This window comes from Pan paniscus, chromosome 5 (assembly GCF_029289425.2).
Source record: "Pan paniscus chromosome 5, NHGRI_mPanPan1-v2.0_pri, whole genome shotgun sequence".
Lineage (NCBI taxonomy): Eukaryota > Metazoa > Chordata > Mammalia > Primates > Hominidae > Pan > Pan paniscus.
In genome coordinates, this window is record NC_073254.2 from 159,100,328 (window position 1) to 159,124,393 (window position 24,066).

The following is a 24,066-nucleotide window of genomic DNA, read 5'->3' on the forward strand; positions in this document are numbered from 1 at the left end:
TTTTTTATGACTGCTTTTATAGATTATGAAAATAATGTAAAAGTCACAACTAAAGGATGGAAAAGAGATTTTAAGGGCAAATATTTGAGAAAAATATTAATATTGGTAATCGGGAACAGCCTAAAGGGAGAGTAGATCTATGGAATTTATTAATCAATATTATTATTTGCTTTAATATTCCATTTTTTCAAAGTTTTTATAATCACAATTGTCATTATTCCTCAAAGAAAACCTGTGGCCATAGGAAAGGCTATTTGCAGAAGAAAAAACTGATGCATAAAGACAATGCATTGCTCCAGGTGTATTTATTTGAAGTGACTTTTTAGCAGATCAGGCTTTAGTACCTTTTAGCTTATGTTTCAATTGTGGACATATTCTTGTGTGCATTACTGTGTTATCTGCAGAATTCCTTCTGAGTTCCAATATGATTTTTTGGATCAAGGTGTATTTGGATATTTGGCTTCTTACCTATGTTCTAAGTTTTCAATTATCCTTAACACATATATTTTGTACTTTAAACCTAACGAAACTTAGCTGACCCCAAGAGCTCAGAAGACAGGCACAAAATGTCAAATGAACAAAACTAGGGCACTGAAACAATGACTGCTTATTCCAGTTCAGCCTGAAGATTAGCCCACCCCTTTCTTAAGGGTGTAAACTGTTTGCTTTTGATGCCCTTGATTTGTTGCTGTGCTTTATTTTGTTTTCGCAGAGAAGTGAGCAATAGGGTGGGTGAGGTTTGGGGGAAGGAAACCTAGGATAGAGGTATAATTTTTTTGAAGTTTATATCAGAGCATGAGTTGATCAGGGAAATTGAAGAATGAGAAGGCAAGTGTAGATGTACAGAACAGAGTGGCTTCCTCAGTTCCTTGGAGTTCTTTATACTTCTGGAAGTTTCTAAGGGGAATGTTCCATTGTACCATCTGCCACCTTTTGTCTTTTGGTATGCTGTCTCTCTCTCTCACCTTCAGAAATGGTGGGAAAACGGCTAGGACAGCAGGATAGAACATAGGAAATGGAGTCCTGTAACTTCACCTACATTTTGTTCCTACATCTTGATTTTAGTATATTGTCTTTGTAGCAATAAAATCGGAACTATTGCCTCTGCACCAAATTTGACTAAGGCTAAAAATAGATTAGCGAGGTTGAGCATGGAAGAAGTGGCAAGCTTCTCCTTCCTCCTTTTCATTTTGTTTCAGTTTGAATAGAAGGAGGTAGCTCACACAATTAACCAGAACAGCAACTGGCTGGATGTCTGGGTGCTTTGAGCCAATTAGGATATTTTTGTGGAAAGTTTCCAATTCTTAATTCTCAGTTATGTAGAGGTGGGAGGCAGCTGGTGTGAATGTCTGTCTGCAGGGTACATGCATACTAACTCTGATCCAATATGGCATGACAGCAATGTGCTTATTCAAGAAAATAATTATCTCAATTTTCTTGTACTCTAACCTAAAATGTCTTCACCTTCACGACTTAAAAAAACAAAACAAAAAACCAGAAAAAAAAAAAAAAAGAAACGCCAAAGCTAACATCACCCACATATTTTGAGACCTCTAGTGGTATCAATAATGAAATTAAGCTAAGTCTGAATGGGCAACAGTAATTCATTATCTTCCTCCATGGACCCACTGTCCTCCCCGGGAAGTCTCCCTTTAATTAACTACCGTCATCATTTCTTCTGATTTTCAGAATTTCTTGACTTCACTCTCTCTTTCATCCCTCATTTTTGGTGTCCAAGTGGCCACCAAAGCAATATCCCAGTGTGTAAGCTGCTATGGTGAGGAAGGTGCAGGGAGTATCTGGGGACAAGTCTAGTTTTGGGTTGTCACAGATTTCCTAGAGAATTGATGATTTAGCTGAGACTTTAAGGTTCAGAATAATGTAGCCAGAAGAAGAGTGCTTTAGGTATCTTCCATGCAACAAATTTTTATTGAATACTTACTGTGGGTCAAGGTTTATGCCAGACTCTGTAGCGTTAGAAAGCTAGACACAATCCCTGCTCTCTTAGCACCTAGGGGATTTCAAGGTTGGGGAGAAATAGACATGAAAATATAAGCACAAAATATCTATCTATCAATAGGGCCTTCTAAAGGGTCACTATCCTCTAATACATATTAGGGAATTAAAAATTTCAACTTTTTTTTCTACTAAAGAGTCCAACCAGCAATTTCCCCTGAGTATCCAGTGCTTGCTCCTCCTTGCCGTTCCAGGCTCTGTTATGCATTCTGCTATGGTTGCCCAGAGCTCGCAATCAGAATCTCCTCTCCATTACCTGAATGTTGGGGAGAGTATTGTTTCTTGTACTTTCCTGTCTATCTGTATAGTTCACAATGAGGCAGAGAACAGAGTCTGGAGGCAGGGAACCTAAGGGCGTTTCACCCCACTTCCTAAACTAAATTGAAAGGAAAACCCTAACTTTCCACACCTGAGTAACAAAAGGACCAGAAGCTGCTCCCTTTGCAAACCCTCACCTTTTCTGCGTGGCAGATGGGAAACTGGCTGTCAGCAACCAATGAGACTGATTGCGGGTGGAGTCTTTGCACAGAAGTGCAACTTTGTAACTTCACCTTAGCCTCTGATTGGTTGCTTTTTAAACAGAAGTGTGCAAAAAGTGTGATTGCCCAGAAGTGTGACCTTTGTTAACTCCACTTCAGCCTCTGATTGGTTGACGAAAGCAACCAATCAGACTAATTGTGCGTCACCACTTCATTTACATGAGGTGAGGATGAAGTGGCCAGTGGGAAACCTCCAGGGGGTATTTGGACTTCAGAAGATTCTGCATCCGGAACCTTGAGCCACCGCTGGGGCCGCTTCCATACTGTGGAGTGTACTTTCATTCTCAATAAATCCCTGCTTTCTTCTTTCCTTGCTTTGCTGGGCGTTTGGTCCAATTGTTTGTTCAAAATGCCAAGAACATGGACGACTTGCAGTCAAGACCCTCTAATGGTAACAACAACACCGTGACAGAGCTTTTACTAAAGGGCTGAATTAAAGATTACACTATAAAAGGGGAACACTGTAAAGCTGTCAGCTAAACTAGTCTTTCCTCCACAGTTCGTGAGGAAGGAACCTAATTTATACATTCAACAAATTTATGCCAGCTGTTCTCTGATGTGCCCAAGGCAGATAAAATCTATCCATGGAGGTTTCATTTCAGTGAGAGGGAGATATACAAGAAATAAGTAAACACGTACATTGCCAACATAATTAGAGATGGAGGAGGAAAATAACAGGGTGGAACTTCTGACAGCTCTCCTGGGAAGGTCTCTGTGGAAGTGATGTATTTGAGCTGAGACCTGAAGGAAGGGAAGGAGTTGGCCGAAAAGGTAGAATAGAAATGCAGAAAGAGATCAAGGAGAGCTCTTCCCAGGGGTCCCCTGCCCTCATATTGCCTGTCTTCACTGGTGTCACCTAATCTCCTACTGCTCATAACCTGGCTACCTATCTTTCACTATCTTTCAGGACAACTCAGCCCTATGCATAGGGATGGGTTCCCCCCCAAGCAGGGACTGCTTCAGAGTCCAGGCAACATCTAGTTATATCCCTGGATGATGGGTCTTGTTTGAGTGAATTGTTTTCACCCCCAGACTGTGGAGGCTTCCCATTCAGGACCCTGGTGTTCATCCCCATTGTCTGGGAACTCTACCCTGTTTCTTTCTTTCTTTCTTTCTTTCTTTTTTTTTTTTGAGACAGAGTCTCGCTCTGTTGCTCAAGCTGGAGTGCAGTGGCGCGATCTCGGATCTCAGGTTCAAGTGATTCTCCTGCCTCAGCTTCCCGAGTTTCTGGGACTACAGGCGCACGCCACCACGCCCAGCTAATTTTTTTTTGTATTTTTAGTAGAGACAGGGTTTCACCACGTTGGCCAGGGTGGTCTCGATCTCTTGACCTCGTGATACACCCGCCTCGGCCTCCCAAAGTGCTGGGATTACAGGCATAAGCCACCGCGCCCGGTCCCCTGTTTCTTTAATTACTGTTACTGAAAGGCATAGCCTTTGAATGAGTTATTAATCCAAAATCCTTTGTTTTCCATTCTTGCTCTAGTCACAGCTTATTTTTCCAGACCATACTGTTCTAAGCCTCAATTACATTAAGGCCAGGAGGCCACCGAAGAACTCCACATGCCACTGCACTGGCGGGTGGAGCAAGTCAAGCAGGGCAGCTCATGAACGCCCGGGAGTCCAGGAGGCCCGGGTGGGGACGCCTGGATGACGTCACTCGAGTTGGGCAGGCCCCGCGCGGGGCGTGACGTCACGCGGGCGGTCCCGTCAGCCGTGAGGTCACCTGGTGGGCGCGGCCAGGCCGAATCCCCAGTGTCGTCACGGGAGGGGGCGGGCCCAGAGCGTGTCAGTGCAGCCGAATCAAAACAAGCCGGAGACCCGCCTTTTCCCTCCGGCTCGGGAGCGTCTCGCTTGCGCCCCGGGCCCGCGGCGCCCGCGCGGCTGCGAGCCTCGGGTGGCCGCGTGCCGGCTCCAGGAAGCCGGAGAGGGCGCGGCGGCCAGGATGGCGCGGCACGGGCCGTGCGGCTAGACGGGAGCCGAGGGAACCGCCGGCTCGCGCCCTCCGTTCTTTCCCGGAGCCGGCTTCACGCAGGGCCGGGAACGGCCGTGCCTCTGGGATCCGCCTTCGCTGACGCCGGGCACCTACCTGGACGCGAGCGAGCGAGATGCCCAACCCCAAAAACAGCAAAGGCGGCCGCAAAAACAAGCGCGCCAACAGCAGCGGCGACGAGCAGGAAAATGGAGCCGGGGCCCTGGCAGCGGCGGGCGCGGCGGGAGCGGCGGCCGGGGGGGCCCTGGCGGCGGCGGCCGGTTGCGGGGCGGCGGCGGCGGGCGCGCCGGGCACCGGAGGCGCGGCGGGCGCCGGAGGCGCGGGGACTGGCGCCGCGAACGCCGCGGCCGCCGCGGGGGCTGCGGCCGCGGGCGATGCCAAAAACGGTAAGACGGGGCTGGCGGGGCGAGCGCCAACTTCCTCCCCGACGGGGACGGCGCGGTGGCGGGGCCCTGGGTGGCGCGGGCGGTGCGTGGACAATGCGAGAGTCAGGAAGTGCTCACCCCGCCCCTCCGCCCCGCCGCGGCTGCCCCTTGGCGGTCCCCACGCCTGGCGGCGGGGACGGATCTGCGGCCCCTGCCCGGTGTCCGCGCGGGGGGCAGCCCGCGCCCCACACTCTGAGGGGCTCCCGGCTGCGGCAGCGCTGCCCTCGGGCCCAGCCTGCTGCCCGCGCTGGCACTGCCCCGCCGTGTGTGCCGGGCCGAAGGGAGGAAGGAAGGGAGGAAAGAGCCGCCCAAGTTGAGAAGAATGATCCGATTGAAAACTTAGGCACCGGTTAATTCTTCCCGGTGCTCCAAGGCCACCCGTAACCCCCGGAGTGAAGGAGAGAGAGCCTCAATTCTTAGCACACCCAGGCTTGCTGCGTCGATCGCCACAGGTGAAGAGGCCTCGAGACATTTAGGGCCTCTGTGTTTGCTCTTTAATTTTTTGGCTTGCTTGAGGAAGGAAGAGAATCTGAACTTGACTTCCGTTCTCAGCCCGGAGTTAAAAAAAAAAAAAAAAGAAAGAAAGAAAAGAAAAATCATTCTCCATGTCATTGTGCTTAACATTTTCAGAAGGAAGCCTCATAATCTTAGGTAGTGCCTGAATGCTCCTTTTGAGTGGACACTTAGGAACTGGCCCAGATGTGGCAGGATTTCTGTTCTCATTACAGAGCCATGGTTTTCGTTATAAGGTGCTGGGCAAACACTTTTACTTATTTGGACAGTTCTTTGAATTCCTCTAGTCAGGCACTTTTTCCAGGAAGACAACGTAGGTATTTTAATGAAGGGAGATTTGAATTGTTATATCTGGCTTTTAATTTATAGCGTCAGCTTTTGAAGCCATTCTTTATGTAGATCAGGCACTTTTTTGTTTTGTTTTGTTTTGTTTTTAGACGGAGTTTGCAATTTCGCCCAGGCTGGAACGTAGTGGCGCAATCTCGGCTCACTGCAACCACCGTCTTCCGGTCTGAAGCGATTCTCCTTGCCTCAGCCTCCCGAGTAGCTGAGATTACAGGCGCCCACCACCACGCTCGGCTAATTTTTGTTATTTTTAGTAGAGACAGGGTTTCACCATATTGGTCAGGCTGGTCTCGAACTCCTGACCTCGTGATCCCGCCCGTCTCGGCCTCCCAAAGTGCTGAGATTACAGGCGTGAGTCACCACGCCCAGCCAGATCAGGCACTTTTTAAACAGGGCACCTGCTCTTACAAGCAGCGTACAGTGCTCTGAACATAGGCGGCTGAATGTCGCCTGTTAGAACTGTAGGCCCCGTTGGCTGTGTCTCTGCAATATTGAAATAGGAAGATTTATTTATTTATTTTCAGAAACAAACTTACCCCGTTTGTGAATGTTTCAGAATACTAGTTTTGGGTAGCCTGTGTTCTTCATGTTCTTTTGTTTTTCTCCTGGCTTTAACCTTCATTTTGGTATTGATGTGGCAGAGAGAAAGGTGCCCAGACTCTGGGTAGGACAGACTCCTAGCTCAGCCATTTAGAGCTTCATCATCTTGGAAAGGTCAGTCTTCCAGAGCCTCAATTTCCTCATGTGTAAACTTGAAAAAAAATTACCCTGGCTCCCTCCTAGTGTTATTGAGAGGCTCAGAGTGCCCCTTCCCTATTATGCTCCCAGTTCTTGTTATTTTAAAGGTTACGTATATAATGAGCTTAAAGTTTCTCACAAAGAGTGCATGAACAATGATGACAGCTTTCGTTTATTCATTTAAAAAAGATTACCCGCAGTGTTGCAAGTACCGTGTTCAATACTAAGGGATCCAGCGGTAATCAAGACGAGACATCCCGGTCCTCAGGGAGCTTGCATTCCTGTTCTGGTGGTGGTTTTGGTTTGCTCTGCCCACCCCCCTACCAGCTCCTTTTTTTTTTTTTTTTTTTTTTTTTTTTTTTTTTTGGCCTATGTGGAAGCTTCAAGTTCACAGTTTCCTTTTTTTTCTTGCTCCAAAAGATTAGTCCACTTTAAGGTGGCATGAGGAAATTTTTTTCTTAGGCTACTTGTACCTCCTAGTTTGTACATAACAAACTGGTTAAGGAGCCCCTATTATTATTCTCTGAAGTGGCAAACTCAAGTATATTTAGCAGCACAGTGAATGTGAAGAGCTGTTTCTGATTAGGAGCTTATTTTATTAAGTGAAAGGCGGGGAGAAAAAGGAATGGGCCAACATTCCCATAGTCAGGGTCAGAGGATGTAACTTATATTAGAGGAGTGAGCCAAATTTTATGATGCCTGATTCTTGTTTCTGAAGTGATGTGAAGTCTTCGTGAATGATTCACCTTAATGTGAGGAACCCCCCCTCAGTTCTGCAGTTGATGATAACTGAACTTGGATGCCGAGGACTCCTGAGTGCAAAATCAAATGCCTTTTTCTTTTCTTTTCTTTCTTTCTTTCTTTCTTTGTTTTTTTCTTTGCTATTTAAAGCTATAGTTTATAAGGTAGGGGTTTGGGAGAGGCATTACTGGTGAATTTTTAAAGAGGAAGGGGCAAGAGATGTGTAAATTCTCAAAATCAACTAAGGACCAATATTTGGATTTTTAATGTTAAAATTATTATCGGTAGTAGTTTTAAGTGTATTTCAATTTTTTACTTAACTGTGACATTAGATTTTGTAATTACAGAAATTACAAATCAAGTAATTATTACAAGAAAGGAGGTACTTGATATTCTTTGAAACTTGTAAATAGTTTTTCACTGTTCAAGTCAGCTATCTACATCTGCAAACATGCAAACTTAATGACTTCGCTTAAAATTAATAGTGTTTATTTGTAGTTGTTTGGAGTTTATAGAATGGTTTTGTGTCTTGTAGCTCTTGGGCAGTGTGGCCACCAGAGCAGGGCAATATTAGCTTTTAGTTGTTCAGTTTGTCAAGTGGGCACAAATAAATACTTATTCTGTAAAGGAAGATTACTAGCTAGGGAGAGCTTGGGGAAGCCGCGGTATAGTTGTGGTTGGAGAAGTTGAACTGGCTGCAGTTGTGCATCTTGAGTAAGTTTAATATTAATTCTTAGGATATCATACCACTAATTAGACATTTATTAGATACTAATTTTAAGATACTAGTTTATGAGGCTTATTTTTCAGGGATTGGTGTAAAAGACCACCCCATCTTTTTCCTACATAGTAATCTGTCTGCACATACCATTTGCATTTTCATTGCAGGTATACAAGATTACCAATGGTTATATTTAGAATCTAGTTATCAAAAGGTAGATACGTAGTTTCATTCTGGTTCCATTAGGCCTCTACATTTCTACATCAGGCCTAAAAATATTTGAAACCTTGATCATAGTATATCTAGTTTTCATTGGGCCTGGATCTTAAGTACTTTTATAAATTCCTGTTATTGGATGACCATGGTTCATCACTCCACTCATTCCTTACTGCCTCTAGAACCCGTGGGCAGCAGAGTCTGCCTTAATTCATGGAACTGTTTCTAGCAGATGGAGTTCGTTTGCATAGAGATTGGCTTTCCATTTGGTGGACCTAGATTCAAATCCTGGCTTCTCAAATTACTTGTCAAATGACCTTGGGCAAGTCATTTAACTTCTCTGAGCCTTGGTTTCTGCTTTGTAAAATGGGATTATAGTACCTACCCATACAGATGTAGTAAAATATCTGTATCTATCTATTAAATATATTTAAAATAAATAGATTACATACATTAGATAGATTAGAACAGTGTCTGACTTATAGTACCAGCTTACGAAGTATTAGCTGTTTGTCTTAGATCCTGGAAATAGCCTGAGCAGAGATACACGTGCTGGAGGTTACTGGAGAGTGCTCTTGGCATCATTCCTAGTGGAGGAGGGAAGGAAGCAGGATTGGGCAGAAGCAGGAGTTGAACTGTGATGCATCTGTAACAGAGACCCCAGTTGATCCTCTCTTGGGGAGCTCTGGAGGTGGGATGGCCTTTCTGAGTTATCTCACCTTAAATAATAGGGGCAGGGCCTTCTACACACTCCCCCAACTCCCAGTTGACTGGTCATTTGGACTTGGGCTCCCCCCAGGAAGAGAGTATGACCTTGAGGGTGGCATCTCTTTACCTGGAAACCCTTTATGGAGAGGGACTCTGCTGAGAAGCTTCAGCTCTGAGTGAAAGGAGAGCCATTCTTCTTCCCCTAGCATTATGGATGTCTCCATTTAGACCGCCAGTACCATTCACATAAAACACAGGTGTGGGATAAATATTTCTCACTAACAACTAAATAGGCTTTGTGGAGGAGACTGGGAATTAACCACCATTATAACAGTGTTTCCATGGGAAAATGCGTTCTGAATTCCATATATCTGTTTACAAGTAGATTTTTTTGGAGTACCACCTGTTCCCTATGCACAGGATTTGTATTTTGCTGCATATTTAGGCCACTAAAGACACTTTTTATAACCGAGGTTTGTAGTATATTTTAAATAGTTTCTTTTTAGATGTTTACTTTAATTCCTACTACATTTAAATTACCTATATCCATCAGTAGGAAAATGAAAAATGTTTGCTTGCTGTTTATTTTCAAATCAAGGAATATCTGTTGAGGATCTAAGGTATACAGGTTACCATTATAATCTTAGAAAACATTTTCTTGCCTTATCTAGAAGTCAGTTTTTTGGGTCTCAAGAACTATTTGCCTTTGGATGTTGTCTTTTGAAATCCACCTTTTTAGTGGAGATTGGCAGAAAATATTGCCTCATGCATCAAAGATTCTTCCTGTACACTTCGTGTATTAAAGTGAAGAGCTCTTCTGTGCGCCGTTCATGGTGCTCTATGCGCAGTCTCGTCTTTCTCTCATTCTTTACTTGTTAGAGGATCTGTGATCTGTCCTTAAGTTCTAGAAACTAAACCTTCAATGTCAATTTTCCTGTAAGTCCAAGAATATATTTCATTCCATGGAGAATTGAAAACAGGAGATAAAACGGGAAAATCTCTTGCAGCTTAATCCTCCTATGAGTTTACTTCAGGCTTTTAGCTATGAATAATTTAAAGAACTTGAAGGTACCAGAAGAGATTCTTTACAGAAAAAAATCTGTCCTAACTGATTTTGATCAGCAACTCTTTGGCATTTTTGTTTTTTGAGATGGAGTCTCGCTCTGTCACCCAGGCTGGAGTGCAGTGGCACTATCTCAGCTCACTGCAAGCTCCACCTCCCAGGTTCACACTATTCTCCTGCCTCAGCCTCCCGAGTAGCTGGGACTACAGGCACCCGCCACCACGCCCGGCTAATTTTTTGTATTTTTAGTAGAGACAGGGTTTCACCACGTTAGTCAGGATGGTCTCGATCTCTTGACCTTGTGATCCACTCGCCTTGACCTCCCAAAGTGCTGGGATTACAGGTGTGAGCCACTGCACCTGACCATGGCCTAAACACCTTCTAAAGGCTCCACCTCATAATACTGTTGCACTGGGGATTAAGTTTCAGCATGAATCTTGGAGGGACACAAACATTCAAACCACAGCATGTACTTAGGAAAAATTCTTCCTGTGGACTTGCTATATCCAAGGATATGCATATTCTCGTGACTTTTAATACATGCTGACAGATTGCCCTATTGAAAGGTTGTACCAGTTTGACATTGCTGTGGTCAGAGTGCTTTTCCCCATGGTCTCATCATTCCCTGGTGGTTTTAAAGGCATGCTGGAGAATTGCTCAGCAAATTCTCCAAAATGTCTCAGCAACTGGAGGGCCCCATTCGCATCCGGAATTTGGAGCAGATGCTGTCGTACATAGAGGGACTTTCCAAGGCTGGATGTATTTCTGTTTTTAAAACAGATTTTAAAAAGTAGTAATGGTGGCCAGGCAATGGTGGCTCACGACTGTAATCCCAGCACTTTTGGAGGCCGAGGTGGGCGGATCATGAGGTCAGGAGTTCAAGACCAGCCTGACCAACATGCTGAAACCCTGTTTCTCTACTAAAAATACAAAAATTAGCTGGGCATGGTGGCAGGCTCCTGTAATCTCAGCTACTCGGGAGGCTGAGGCAGGAGAATCACTTGAACCCAGGAGGCGGAGGTTGCAGTGAGCTGAGATCGCGCCATTGCACTCCAGCCTGGCGACAGAATGAGACTCCGTCTCAAAAACAAAAGTAATAATGGTAGATGATATTTTAGTAACTGGTGATAGAGTTAGTGAAGATGAAAGCATGGACCTTTGAAATTCTGTCTGCATCATGATTCTAATCTTACAAAGTAAGATCTGGAGTTTTTAAAGCTTTAGTGAAAAAAGACTGGGTACTTCAGGCTTGGGTGTAAAGCTAGGTGCCATAACTTACGCTATAGCAGAGTGACTTTGGGGCAGGTTATTTAACCTTTCTCAGCCTCTGTTTTCTAAATGCAATCCTTTAGGGTGTTTTTTTGAAGGAAAACAGTATATGTGAAAGACGTTGGCACAGGGCCTGGCAGATATGAGCCCTGTCAACAACAGCTTTGTAAATTTTGTGGTTTGTTCAACCTTATCCAACTAAAAAACTTGTTAAGCCATTGTGATGTTAAGAACAGACACTGAGAGACATTAATGTGGAAAAAGACTATAGTACCATGCAAGTTTTTATTCAAGCACTGCTTTGACTCAAAATGATTATCTACTCTTCCCCCATCTTCTCTTTCTTATCATAGTTTACTGGGAAAAAATCAGATGATTTAGCTAAAAATAAGCAAACAAAAAGCAACATGTAAAAATGGGTACATCTTCCTTATATAGAAATAAATGCTGCCAGGCGTGGTGGCTCACGCCTGTAATCCCAGCACTTTGGGAGGCCGAGGCAGGCAGATCACAAGGTCAGGAGATCGAGACCACCCTGGCCAACATGGTGAAACCCCATCTCTACTAAGAATAGAATAATTAGCTGGATGTGGTGGCACGTGCCTGTAATCCCAGCTACTCGGGAGGCTGAGGCAGGAGAATCGCTTGAACCCAGGAGATGGAGATTGCAGTGAGCCGAGATTGCGCCACTGCATTGCAGTCTGGTGACAGAGCGAGACTCTGTCTCAAAAAAAAAAAAAAAAAGAAAGAAATGCAAGTAAGTTATTCCATGTATTAAACGAGGGCAGCTGTGAAAGAGCAGGAGCATATGTGGCAAAATATTGGGTTAAATATAAGTATTGGATTTGAAGATGGAGAAGTCAAATGAGTATGTGGAGTTGTGTAGCTGAAAGGAGGTGAGGAGCCCAGGATGTACTTTGGGGGATCAGCCAGGGCTTAGTGTTACTGAGAATTAAACACAGGATCCTTCCCTCTCTCCAGGCAACTACTGGATTCATTAGATCCTCATTCATTCATTAGATCCTCATTCATTGTTTATATACTCATCCATTTACTACATATTTATTATGCACCTACTATCTCCTATGACTGAGAAGTACAATGTTAAATTATACTTGGGGGGATCAGAATCCATACCATCAAGGGCTCACTGTGAAGCTGGCAGAGAGACATGGAAACAACAGGAGCCATGATAATGTACTGTGGATACCCAGTGGGGAAAATGATGTTTCCTGGAGGAGGGGACATTTGAGCTGAGTCTTGCAGGAAGAGAGACAGTGAATTCTAAAGGTAGAGGAAGGATGTTCCAAACAGAGGGAAGTGAAAAAGGGCCTTGAGTTCTGGTTGCTCCAGGAGTTTGATGTAGCCGGTGTCAGGCGCCGTGGTAGGACTGGAGGCTGGAAAGGGGGCTGGGTCAGACAGTCAAAGCTGGATGTTTGTAGCCAGTGGAGAACCGCCCACCTAGGTTTATAAACAAGGACATGGTCAGCTGAATTTGAAAAGGGGGTAATCACAGGTTGTTGACAAGTTTGTAAAATTATATATTTTAACAGAATGAGTATCTTTTAATACAGCTAATAAAGGATTGGAGGTGGAGCCTGCCATGGACCCTCAATTGTGGTTTTTCAATGAAGCAGACGGTACATGGCACATGCTGCTTTTCTGCCCAGGATGACAGTGTTGCAGGATCCAAGACTGCTGTATGGAAAGCCTATCTTAATTGTGGGCAGCAGCAGCCCAGTGCTTTCTGAGCCATGTGAGGTTACTAACTGAGGTTAACATCAGAGAACTAGATGCCAGTGGGAGGGATTGGGACCATTTGAGCAAGTAAGATTTTCTCTAGAGGCAGGGGCTTGTCCCTATGGTTTATTTTTCGTACCTAGGTAGAAAGTGTATATCTCTGTGCCAAGTTGTACTAATTATCTTGGTTTGTCATTTTATTTTTGTCAACATCTTACCAGTTTTTAAAACAATAAACTCTGGTGAGGGGAAATGCTATTTTGTACAGAGTGACTGTGTGTTTTAATTTTGTATATTTCAGAAAGCTTCCGGTTTTCAGTGGTTAGCGAAATAGCAACTTGCTTTATTTAATCAACAGGATGTTTTAGCTTAATTGTACTTGAGAGCTTTTTATAAACTAGCAAAAAGTCAGTAGCATTTCTAATACTTTAAAATGTTACGATTTTTCAGACAAATTACTTTTGCTAAATTGTACAGATAAGGATAATTCTTGAAAAGTCTAAGAGTGAGAAACAAGAAAGATATTAAGAGGAAGCTTAAAGAAAAGTGAGGAAAAAGGAAGATGAAGTGTTCAATGTAGTCATATAATTGCTTAGATAGCATTTAATGAGAAAGTTAGCATTGTTCTCATATATACACGTAATATAGTGTATTTCATAGATTTAAATAGTCAAGGAGGAAAAACTTTCTCTACTCTCTTAGGCTTAGTGATTGAGGGTCTGCAAATTAAATTGACAAGAGACAGATTGCAAGATAAAAGACATTTAATCATAGAAAAATGTGAGCCAAAGGAATGGTTAGAAGTAGGGGCTTGTATGTTATTTTAATAGGGGAAGGGGAGGGGAGAAAAGGGAACTTATGGGAAAACAAAGGACTTTTTGGAAAGATAAGTGGGCCTTTAGGAGAATAGATGAAAGATGCGATAGTTTTGTGGTAATATCAGCTTGGTGTGGTGTGAAGACTTTTCATCTCTGGTGATGAGTCGCTCTTCCTTGGTTGCTCTTGGGGAGGGGATTTATGTTAATTGAATTCTTTTTGAGAGCCTCTGCTTTTAGGCCAGTAAGAGATTTCAGGAACTTAATCACTTTCAGCTCTTTAATTTTTATGCCACAGTGGCATATTCTGGACCCCCTCACAATATATTGCCACTCAAATCATATTACCTCCCCTCCCCTACCAAGAACAATTACAGATAGTCGGATAGGAAAAGATGGTCCAGGTGTCACAATTCACATTTCTTTTTATTTCATTTTATTGGAAATTCATTAAAAATAGAATGCCTTAAGATTTATTCCTTCATAACACGTGATCAAGAGGATGAATTCAGACAAAAGTTAGTAAGGTATCAAATTGCTCAGGTAAGTTAAGCAGCTACTTGCCACATTGAAAATGTATATTTTTCTCTAGGGGTAAGCATAGGTTTGATTATACTTTAGATCATGTCCCTTGAAGTTATAAAGTCATCTCAGTAGAGTCTTTGGACACTAATGTTGAAACTGAGTCACAGGGTTTGTTTTCGCTTTATAAATGAGCACTCCTGAGTGTGATGCTTATTTCAGTGTAATATTTAGTATAACACAACTTCTTATTAAGGTAACACACTAGTTGTTATGCCTAACACAGCTCAGTAGGCAGAAGTCGAAACAGAAATGTACAGAATCAAGTTCTGGCTATTTTTGATTGGCAGCGGGTACAATCTGTAATCTGAGAGCGGGAGCCTGAGATGGCTGGTGATAGGTGTCAGTGAACAGACACGGAGAGCCCAGAACAGTGCTGCCAGAAGCCATGAAGAGGGCCTGGCATTGAAAAATAAGTGTCTGCTGTGGTGGAGGCAGAAGTGTACATGCCTGAAAGCATAGGGAAGCTCAAAGAATTCTTCCAAATGGTTTCCAGCTCCTTGGATCCGTTCTTACTGGGCAGTGCCTACACGTCACAGTGACTTTCTTTACCTCGGTAATGATACAGTTCCACTGTGTTAGGCATATAGTTTTAGTAGTGAAGGTGATGTGCTGTAGTGCAGAAGCAAATTAGGCAAGACTCCTGGGTGATTGGTGTGTTGGGTCTGTAGAACTTACGGAAAGGAGAAGCAGCCATTCCTAGTGACAGGAACAGTGAAGTTGCCACAGCTCCCCTTTTTGAGTGGTTAGTAGGAGTCAGGTGTGACACCTGCAGTCTGCAGTCTACATTTGAGTATGAGGACACTAAGCTTTAGAGATGGCCTTCCCTTCTTGCAGAAAAGGCTTGGCTGTAGGGAAGTGTGCCTGACCCCCATGCTTTATAGTTGGAATCTTGTTGATGTTGGGTCCATCTTGACTCACACACATACATACATAAATAATGAAAAACTGTATGCAGATTTTTAAAGGAGAGGACTGAAATTCAGTGTAAAAACACCAATATGGTTTTTATACTGAATAAGGACATTTACGTTGCTTTTAAAAGGTCTTATGGGTCGGGCGTAGTGGCTCATGCCTGTAATCCCAGCACTTTAGGAGGCTGAGGTGGGTGAAACACTTGAGTCCAGGAGTTCGAAACCAGCCTGGGCAACATGACAAAACCCCACTTCTGCAAAAATACAAAAATTAGCCGGATGTGGTGGTGTGTGCCTGTAGTCCCAGCTACTCGGGAGGCTGAGGTGGGAGGATCGCTTGAGCCCAGGAGGAAAGGGTTGCAGTGAGCTGCATCTAGCGTGGGTGACAGAACGAGATGCTGTCTAAAAAAAGAAAAAAACCTTATGCTTGTCATTCTGGTACTTGAACTGAAATTACATTTGTAAAACAAGAAAATACGTGACCCAAGGAAGCACTTTACTCACACATTGTACACGTATGTTGATCTGATCCTTCTATCACAGAAGGACTTCCTGGTCTTGGCTTGGGAGATTGTGAACATTTGAACTGGCACTTCCTGTTCTTAATGGACCAGAGTTCATAACTAGCATGTGATTATCTTTAGGGTAAAGTCCTAGCAGTAGGATCACTGGTTTGATACATATTGCCAAACTGCTCCTACAGACGAGGTTTGCCAGTTTACACCATCAGTGGTGGTACAGTTCCTTCGCACTCTGTAATGTAAATTTCGATTACCATTTTCATCTTTGCCAATCAGATAGATGAACAATCACATCTCATTGTCATAATATTTGCATTTTTTGGATCATCAGTGAATATCTTTTTATATTTATATTGATCATTTGTATTTTTTTCTTGTTTGTGATTTTTGTCCATTTTACTAATAGGGTATTTGTGTTCTTACTGATTTTCACAAAGTGTTTGCGTATTCAGGGTACTTTTTGACATACGCTTTCCCTAATTTATTGTTTGCCTTTCAGCCTTATTTATGGTTGTCTTTGCTGGTTAGAAATTTTACAGTTTTGTATGATTACATTAACATCCACATAGAAATAAAGGTAAAGGTAAGGGAGTGTGAGGAAAGTTGTGAAATTACTTGTAGGCAAAGCAGTTTGGGCATGGCATAAAGTTAGCAACTTTGAGTTCATTTGTATACCAGTGCACAGTAATGCTATTACATTTATGAGGTTGTGTTTACTTTTTAATTTGGAAGGCTCTGTTTCTCAGAATTGGTTGCAACCCGCTAGGTGTGGTGGCTTACGCCTGTAATCTCAGCACTTTGGGAGGCCGAGGCAGGCAGATCACTTGAGGTCAAGAGTTTGAGACCAACTTGGCCAACATGGTGAAACCCCATGTCACTACTAAAAATGCTAACATTAGCTGGGCATGGTGGCGCATGCCTCTTATCCCAGCTACTCGTGAGGCTGAGGCAGGAGAATCGCTTCAACCTGGGAGGCAGAGGTTGCAGTGAGCTGAGATCATGCCTCTAAACTCCAGCCTGGGCATTAGAGGGAGACTCTGTCTCCAAAAAAAAAAAAATTGGTTGCAACTCCTGCTGCCCTCCCTTACCTCCTCTCCGAGTCTCTGGCCACTCAACTGCTGTCGAGTCACTAGCTGAGCTCCAGTGCTCAACACCCGTCTCTTCTTGCACATTTCTAAAATCCCTTGTAGTTTTTTTCCAGCTATGTAGGACTTTGACACTTGTAGATAAAGACTCATTATTTACTTGTAATTGCCTCTTCTCAAGAACCAGGCTGCAAACTGAGGCCTCTTAAGGCTAAATTGCCCATAGTTGCTTATGATAACAGACTTAAATGCTGAATCATAAGAAAGTTCTCATTTTTCTCCTTCTGGCACTTGAACTGAAATTACATGTGTATATTAATAAAATGAGAACATAGCACTCGATTGAACCAAGAGTTTACTCACACACCATGCATCATGCTGATCCAGGGAGCCTTTGTGCCTTCTCAGATGTCTGTGATTTGGAAGAGGTTTCCAAACTCATTTCTGTTCTAAAGAGTGTGAGATTTGGGAGGCACAGGTTATAGGTGATCTGGCTCTGCCATTTTGCAAGCCTGCCAAACCTTGCCAAGCCCAAGTTTTATCTGCAGAAAGTGAGCATGACATGATACTGTTTGTGACGAGCTCTTTTTCAAACCATAGAACTGTTTGGAAAAGCAAATCGTTGTGCCATGATTTGGGGATTTTAGTTTTTTCTAGGTGAGTTTTTGGTTCTCTGTTTGTAATGTGGTGTAGTGTGGCTGCTTCCCAACCAGTGATGAATGCACACACTGATTTGTTGGAAGAACCAGTGCAGATGTTGGCTTTCCCCCAGGGAGTTTGCAGTGAATGCCGGTCTTCCAAATCTGTATTCTGCTGCTTGGGGGGGAGCCTTTCGTTTCTCTGCAAGTTTGGGTCTGGGAGCTCTTGCTGTGCAAATTTTGCCCAGAGAATCTGTAGTATTCATTCTCCTGCCGGTCTCAGGGCAAGCCCAGTTTTTTGAATGAGACCTTCTGGAGCTACTGCAAACAGCCTTTCTGACCCCACAGTGAGGAGAAACTGAGGTAACCGAAGCCTTGAGGAGGGTTCTTTCACCAGTGTGAGCATAGCTGACTTTGGGATTCTTTTGTTGTGATCTGTGGATCAATCCTGTCCCTGAGCTCTCCTGATTTTGTTATAACAGTAGAGTCCACTTAGATTTTAACCATTTGATCAGCAGAGCCTTGTTTTTGGCCTGTTGTGCTGCATGATTTACAGTGTGCATCTGGATTTGTAATTATGCCTCACATAGTTTATATTTTGATTCACTTCAGGCTTTTCTGCTTTCTCCTCTTTACCTGCCTCTAGGGCCATATGGAGTGGAAGTTTGCATGTTGTTGTAAAAGCATTTTGAAATGTTCATCAGACTTTCATGGTTTCCTTACTTCCCTTTTAGGTTTTGCATTTTAAATTAGGTTATAGAATTGTGAATTTACCAAACTATATTGTGGATTTTATTCAAACAGTTTCTGTGGGTATGAAATACTGGTCATGTGTATGTATCAATATTTTATATGGAATCATTATATTTCTTGGGGTTAGGCTGACAAAAAACAATCTGTTAGCTTCATTCATGAGAGGTATTCAGATTTGAAATTTTTGACTTTGGAATAAATCAGTTTTCCTCAACTTATATTTTAATGTTCTGTGATATATGTGATCTAAAGATGACTTTGGGGGTGAGAGTGGGGCTAAAAAAAAAAGAAATAGATGATAAAAAAGATGACTTTGAGTAATTTTAAAATAATTAATTTTAAATATTTTTTCTTGATCAATTTTGGACATATGAGTTAGAATTCATTTAGAATATATATATATATGTTGAATATAATCATAGGTAATATAACAAATTCTATAATAGTAGAAAGTAAGTTTTAGATTTTTTTGGTAACTCTTTTCACAAATGTTATATTATTTTTCCCCTCTGGTTTTGAAATGAATAGTTTTGAGTCTTTGAGAATGGTCATACCATAAAATTATATCTGTGTTCCACAAAAGTTAGTAATTGGAAAAGGAATGAACATTTAATTAAAATATCACTAGCTTAAACTATCAATGGGAGTCTGTAACTCTAAGTTTACTTAATTTTCCTTAGAAAATTTTATGAAATACTCCCTTGAAATCAAATCATATTATAGCAAGTTGCTTCAAGTTAGTATATGTGAACTGTTAGTTCACAACAATCATGACTGATTGTTGAGTCTACTTTTTCATTTTTACTGAGGTATGGATAAGACTTAGACATGCCCGCTTCTTTGACAAGTTTTTCCTTGTTGCAACAGATTCTATAACTTGCCTGTTGGTTGCTGATGCAGCTTTTCAGAAATAGGCCGTGCAGTGTGGCCCCAGGCAAAAGCTTTGTCTTTTCTCCCCAGAACCTAGCGGAATGACTGCCAGAGTGATCACTATAAAGCATTTTACCAGGTTATTTTGAAGGGACGCAGGGAGCAGAAAGAGTGTATTTCAGAAAGTTCAGCAGGGCAGAAAAGGCCTGTGGAAAACAAAAGAGTGTAAAGATTTCATTTATTTTAGGGTATGGATAGGGTAAAGAAGTGAATTTAGCTACATCGTGCTGAGATTTTATTGATTTAAATACAGTAGTCTTAAAATCATCTTGGGAGTTGGTGTGTTAACTCAATCCGTTTAACTAAACAGAATGCAGGCAAGGCAGGCTGAACTTCTGTTTCTCTCGGCCGTGCTTTTTCTGCTACTTAATTTGATATTCTCCATACTGAGAGAATGGTGTTTCTTTACATTCTTTCAACGGAAAATCCTCCTCTTTTGAGTTTAGCAATTCTATTAACTAGAGCAGATTGACTTTCTTGTCATTATTTTTAAGGAGTGCAAAGATTGGGGTCAGGAAACCTTTATACTGTAATTGAGTTTAAGTAATTTTTTAACATGGTCACTTAGGTTGGTGCAAAAGTAATTTGCGATTTTTGCCATTACTTTCTTACCTACTTTTTAAGTACTCTAAGGATTAATATGAGGATTGAACATTTTGAATAAGACACTATTCTCAATTGTAGAACTACATACTACAATCTGGTTACACAAAGCTGTGGGGTCACCGCCTCTCCATATAAGCTGGCTCTGTGCTCTCAATTGTCCTGTGTGCAGTATGGGTGGAAATACAAGAGAGAAGGCCACTTACTAGCTGAATGGCCTTGGGCACATCACCAAAGGAGCCTTCCTGTGCTCAGAAAGAGTATGTGGAATCTGGACTAAAGTGATTGTCCTATTTCTATTCTGTGAAACTTTGATACTTTTAAGAAACATTTAGGATAAACTATGACACTATTATCTTCATCCTGATGTTCAGCCTAAACCAGGCATATTCTGGGTCCGTATTCTTTTGGGTCTTGATGTGTCTTCTATTAGACAAGGAAAATATGAATCTTCTACTTTATAGTCATTATTGATGTGATTTCTTACTGAGATCAGAGTGTCAGAGCCAGAATGGAAATAACAGGTAAAATAGAAACCTGGAGTTTTTTATTTAGTTTGAATTTGAGGCTGGGTAGACTTGTGGGTTTTAATTTCAAAGTAAGAAAAGGGTGGGTCTAGGAGAACAGACTAAATATATTAAGAGAATGTTAAAAACCCAAGTTGTAAACTGTATTGAAGCATTGGGTGTGTGTGTGTGTGTGTGTGTGTGTGTGTGTGTGTGTGTGTGTGTAGCTTCCATGTTTATTTTGACAGAGTGGTTTGCCTGAGTAAAAGCTTTTCGTTTAAATCCTACTGTAAGCAAAGAAAAACATGTTTAACTGAATGTAATTGCCTTGTGCTCAATTTGCTACTCACTTTGGAGCAGGTTCACACACTAAAATAACATAAGGGGAGGTTAAATTACATCAAAGGTTAAGACAGATAAGCTTAAGTGATCTCATTGTAGCTCCTATACTAATTAAAACAAGTTGACAAAATATTTTTGTAAGTACTAGCCTTCCTTTATGTGTAGTGCTTAGTGTCTTTATTTTTAGTAGAAAAAAGGTCTTAAAAATATTTGAGGAAATTTATATTAAAACCTTTTGAGTTTTCATTTAAATAATACTTGCCAGTTAATCAGGAAATGATTCTTTAAATTTCTTTTTATTTTTAATTTTTGTGGGTACATAGTAGTATATAGGAAATGATTCCTAAACACCCTGTGAATTTGAGGCACAGTGTGGAGCATCAGTGGGCTGCAGTTAGTTAGCTTCTTTGTCCACTCCTGTGTCTTACCTAATTTCCATGTTATAGCCACAGGAATGGGCCAAGGCTGAAGCAGAGACTTTACCCTAGCTGGTGATCAGATGGAAAAGCAAGGCTGGGGCCTAATTACAGGAGCTCCTTGAACATGACCCAGGAACTTGGAGCATTAGTCTGAGTTTCTGAGGTTTCTGAATGTGTGTATGATGTGATCATAGTCAAGTTTTCAGAATGCCGATCTGAAGGTATTAATCAATCAAACTTTTTTTTGCTGTGTATCTCCTAAGAGAATTAGAAAAAAAACAGCGTTCTTGTAAATTTTTAAGTTGTCACACCCAGTTTTTTAAAGACTTAAATAGATGCTGAGGATACAGTTTCCAGTTCATTGTAAACATTGTAATTTATGCAAACAGAATCCTAATTATCATAGTAACTTGGTAACCATTATCATCCATTTAAAAAATAATGTAATTTTTTTTTTTTTTTTTTTTTGAGACGGAGTTTTGCTCTCGTCGCCCAGGCTGGAGTGCAGTGGCACGATCTCGGCTCACTGCGGTCTCCGCCTTCCAGGTTCAAGTGATTTTTCTGCCTCAGCCTCACGAGTAGCTGGGATTACAGGCACGTGCCACCATGCCCATCTAATTTTTGTATTTTTAGTAGAGACGAGGTTTCGCCATGTTGGTCAGGCTGGTCACTCCTGACCTCAGGTGATCCTCCCGCCTCAGCCTCCCAAAGTGCTGGGATTACAGGCGGGAGCCACCGCACCCGGCCTAAAAAAAAATAGAAATTTTACATTCTTTTCTTTATTTCCATTCAGTTTGTACTCAGAATTTGATCCTAAGACAGGGTATTGTCCTGCTTAGAAGTATTTTATTGATCATCCTATCATATTTTCCTATAACAAAATATACATATAAACTTTTAAATTTTTATTAAGATGGACTTCTGAGATGGCAGAGTAAGGGCCTCCAGAAATTTGCTCCTCCATGAAAGCAATAAGAACACTGCCAAGAATTACCAAAATTAACTTTTTCAGAACTCTGGAAATTAACCAAAGGCTTACAGTAATTCTAAGAGTGTTCTTTCAAGAGAAATGACTGAATCATAATAAAAACAGTGAGCTGTGGTGTTTTAACTTGGTTAGTACCTCCCCCTTTCCCTAGCTCTGTGGTATCAGAGCAATGTAATTGCTATGTAAATAGTTGTTATACTGTATTTAGGGAATAGTGACAAGAAAAATAAGCCTGTGTATGTTCAATACAGACACAACCATCCGTTTTTTTTCCATGAATATTTTCCATTGACAATTGGTCAAATCCATGGATGTGGAACCCACAGATATAGAGGACAGACTGCATATGAATGGGGTGGAGAGGGAGTCTTAGCTACCTGGAGAATGTGTGCTGCACCAAAACAGCATTCTGATTCACATTCCAAAAAAAAACTCTGGACTGGTTTACTAAGACACAATGCAGGCCAAACTGCCCCATTGGAACTCTGATCTAGGGGATATATAGACATCATATCACCTATTATCAGTTGAGCTTTTAGAATATTTTGAACAGCAGGGAGTTGTGAGTTGTATTTTCTAACCGGTAACTGGTCTACAGATGACCCGTGTTGCCAGTTAATCATACAGTCTTATGCTTTACCTGTTGGGCAGACAAGGGAAGGGGCAAAGTCATTAGTCTTTTCAGCAGAGGTCATTGGGATTTCAGAGGTAAGGGGAAGGGGCCAAATCGGCCATGGCCTTTGGCCTCCAAATACCATTTTGGGGCTCATCAAGAGAGAAGAAGCAGGTCCAGCATTTACACTGCGTTGTAATTTACATGGTAAATGAAAATCACATAGATAAACTATGAGTAAAGAGGTTTGAGTATTGCCACATTTTGAATATTTGTGCTGACAAAGGAGGACATTAATATGGATAATCAAAATCAAGCTTATTTTCCTAAGCAAGGATAATATTGGAATACAGTACTAAAGACTGACATGAAGTCTTTAAAAATAGGATTGTTTAACAACTGGTTGGACAGTTTCTCCGCAGTTGTATATATACAGTCATGCATTGCTTAATGACAGGGATACATTCTAAGAAGTGTGTCATTTGGCGATTTCATCATCAGGCGTACATCATAGAGTGTACTTACACAAAGTATAGCCTACTACATACGTAGGCCAGATGGTATACCCTGTTGCTCCTATGCTACAAACCTGTACAGCAGGTTCGTTGAATACTGTAGGCAATTGGAACACAATGGTATTTATGCATCTAAACATACAGAAACATAGAAAAGGCACAGTAAAAATACAGTACAAAAGATAAACTGGTACACACATGTAGGCCACTTACACATGAAAGGAGGTTTCAGGACTGGAAGTTACTCTGGGTGAGTCAGTGAGTGAATCTGAAGGCCTGGGACATTACATTACTGTAGACTTTGATAAACACTGTACACTTAGGCTACCCTAAATGTAGGAGAAAAATGAGGTAGGTATACTAGGACGTCACTAGGCAATAGGAATTTGTCAGTTCAGTTACAATCTTATGGGACCACTGTTGTGTACGGAGTTCATTGTTGAATCAAACGTCGTTATATAGCATATGACTGTATATGCACACGTACATATACACACACATACACTTACACATATGCTTAGTCTGGAGTCCTCTTCCCATTTTATGATAGTGTGATTTGGTTCCAAGAGCTCCTGAATCTACATTTCCTTCAGAGCACATTATGTAGTGCATTTTCGTGCCAGGATGCTGCGTAGTTTTCAATGATTTAGTACCCCCAAGATCTAAATCTCCAAACAAGAGAAAAGGCAGCCTGCTAATTTGTTTTCTAGTACAGTGTGATCCCATTATATGCAAATTGAATTATGCAAATTTCAACTACTCACATATAAATAATATTAATAAAAGCTTCACATTGTGTGCAAAATTTCAACAAG

At 41.8% G+C, this 24,066-nt stretch overlaps 1 protein-coding gene across 1 annotated transcript in view; it reads left to right on the forward strand.

Moving 5' to 3' along the window:
- Positions 1 to 3,221: 3,221 nt before the first annotated feature.
- The window catches only part of HECA (hdc homolog, cell cycle regulator), a 45,712-nt gene continuing 24,867 nt past the window's right edge, over positions 3,222 to 24,066 (forward strand). Inside the window, exon 1 of the mRNA XM_034962955.4 lies at positions 3,222 to 4,934. Coding sequence (XP_034818846.1) covers positions 4,664 to 4,934 — 271 coding nt within the window. The 5' untranslated portion in view covers positions 3,222 to 4,663. The remainder of the gene's footprint in view (positions 4,935 to 24,066) is intronic.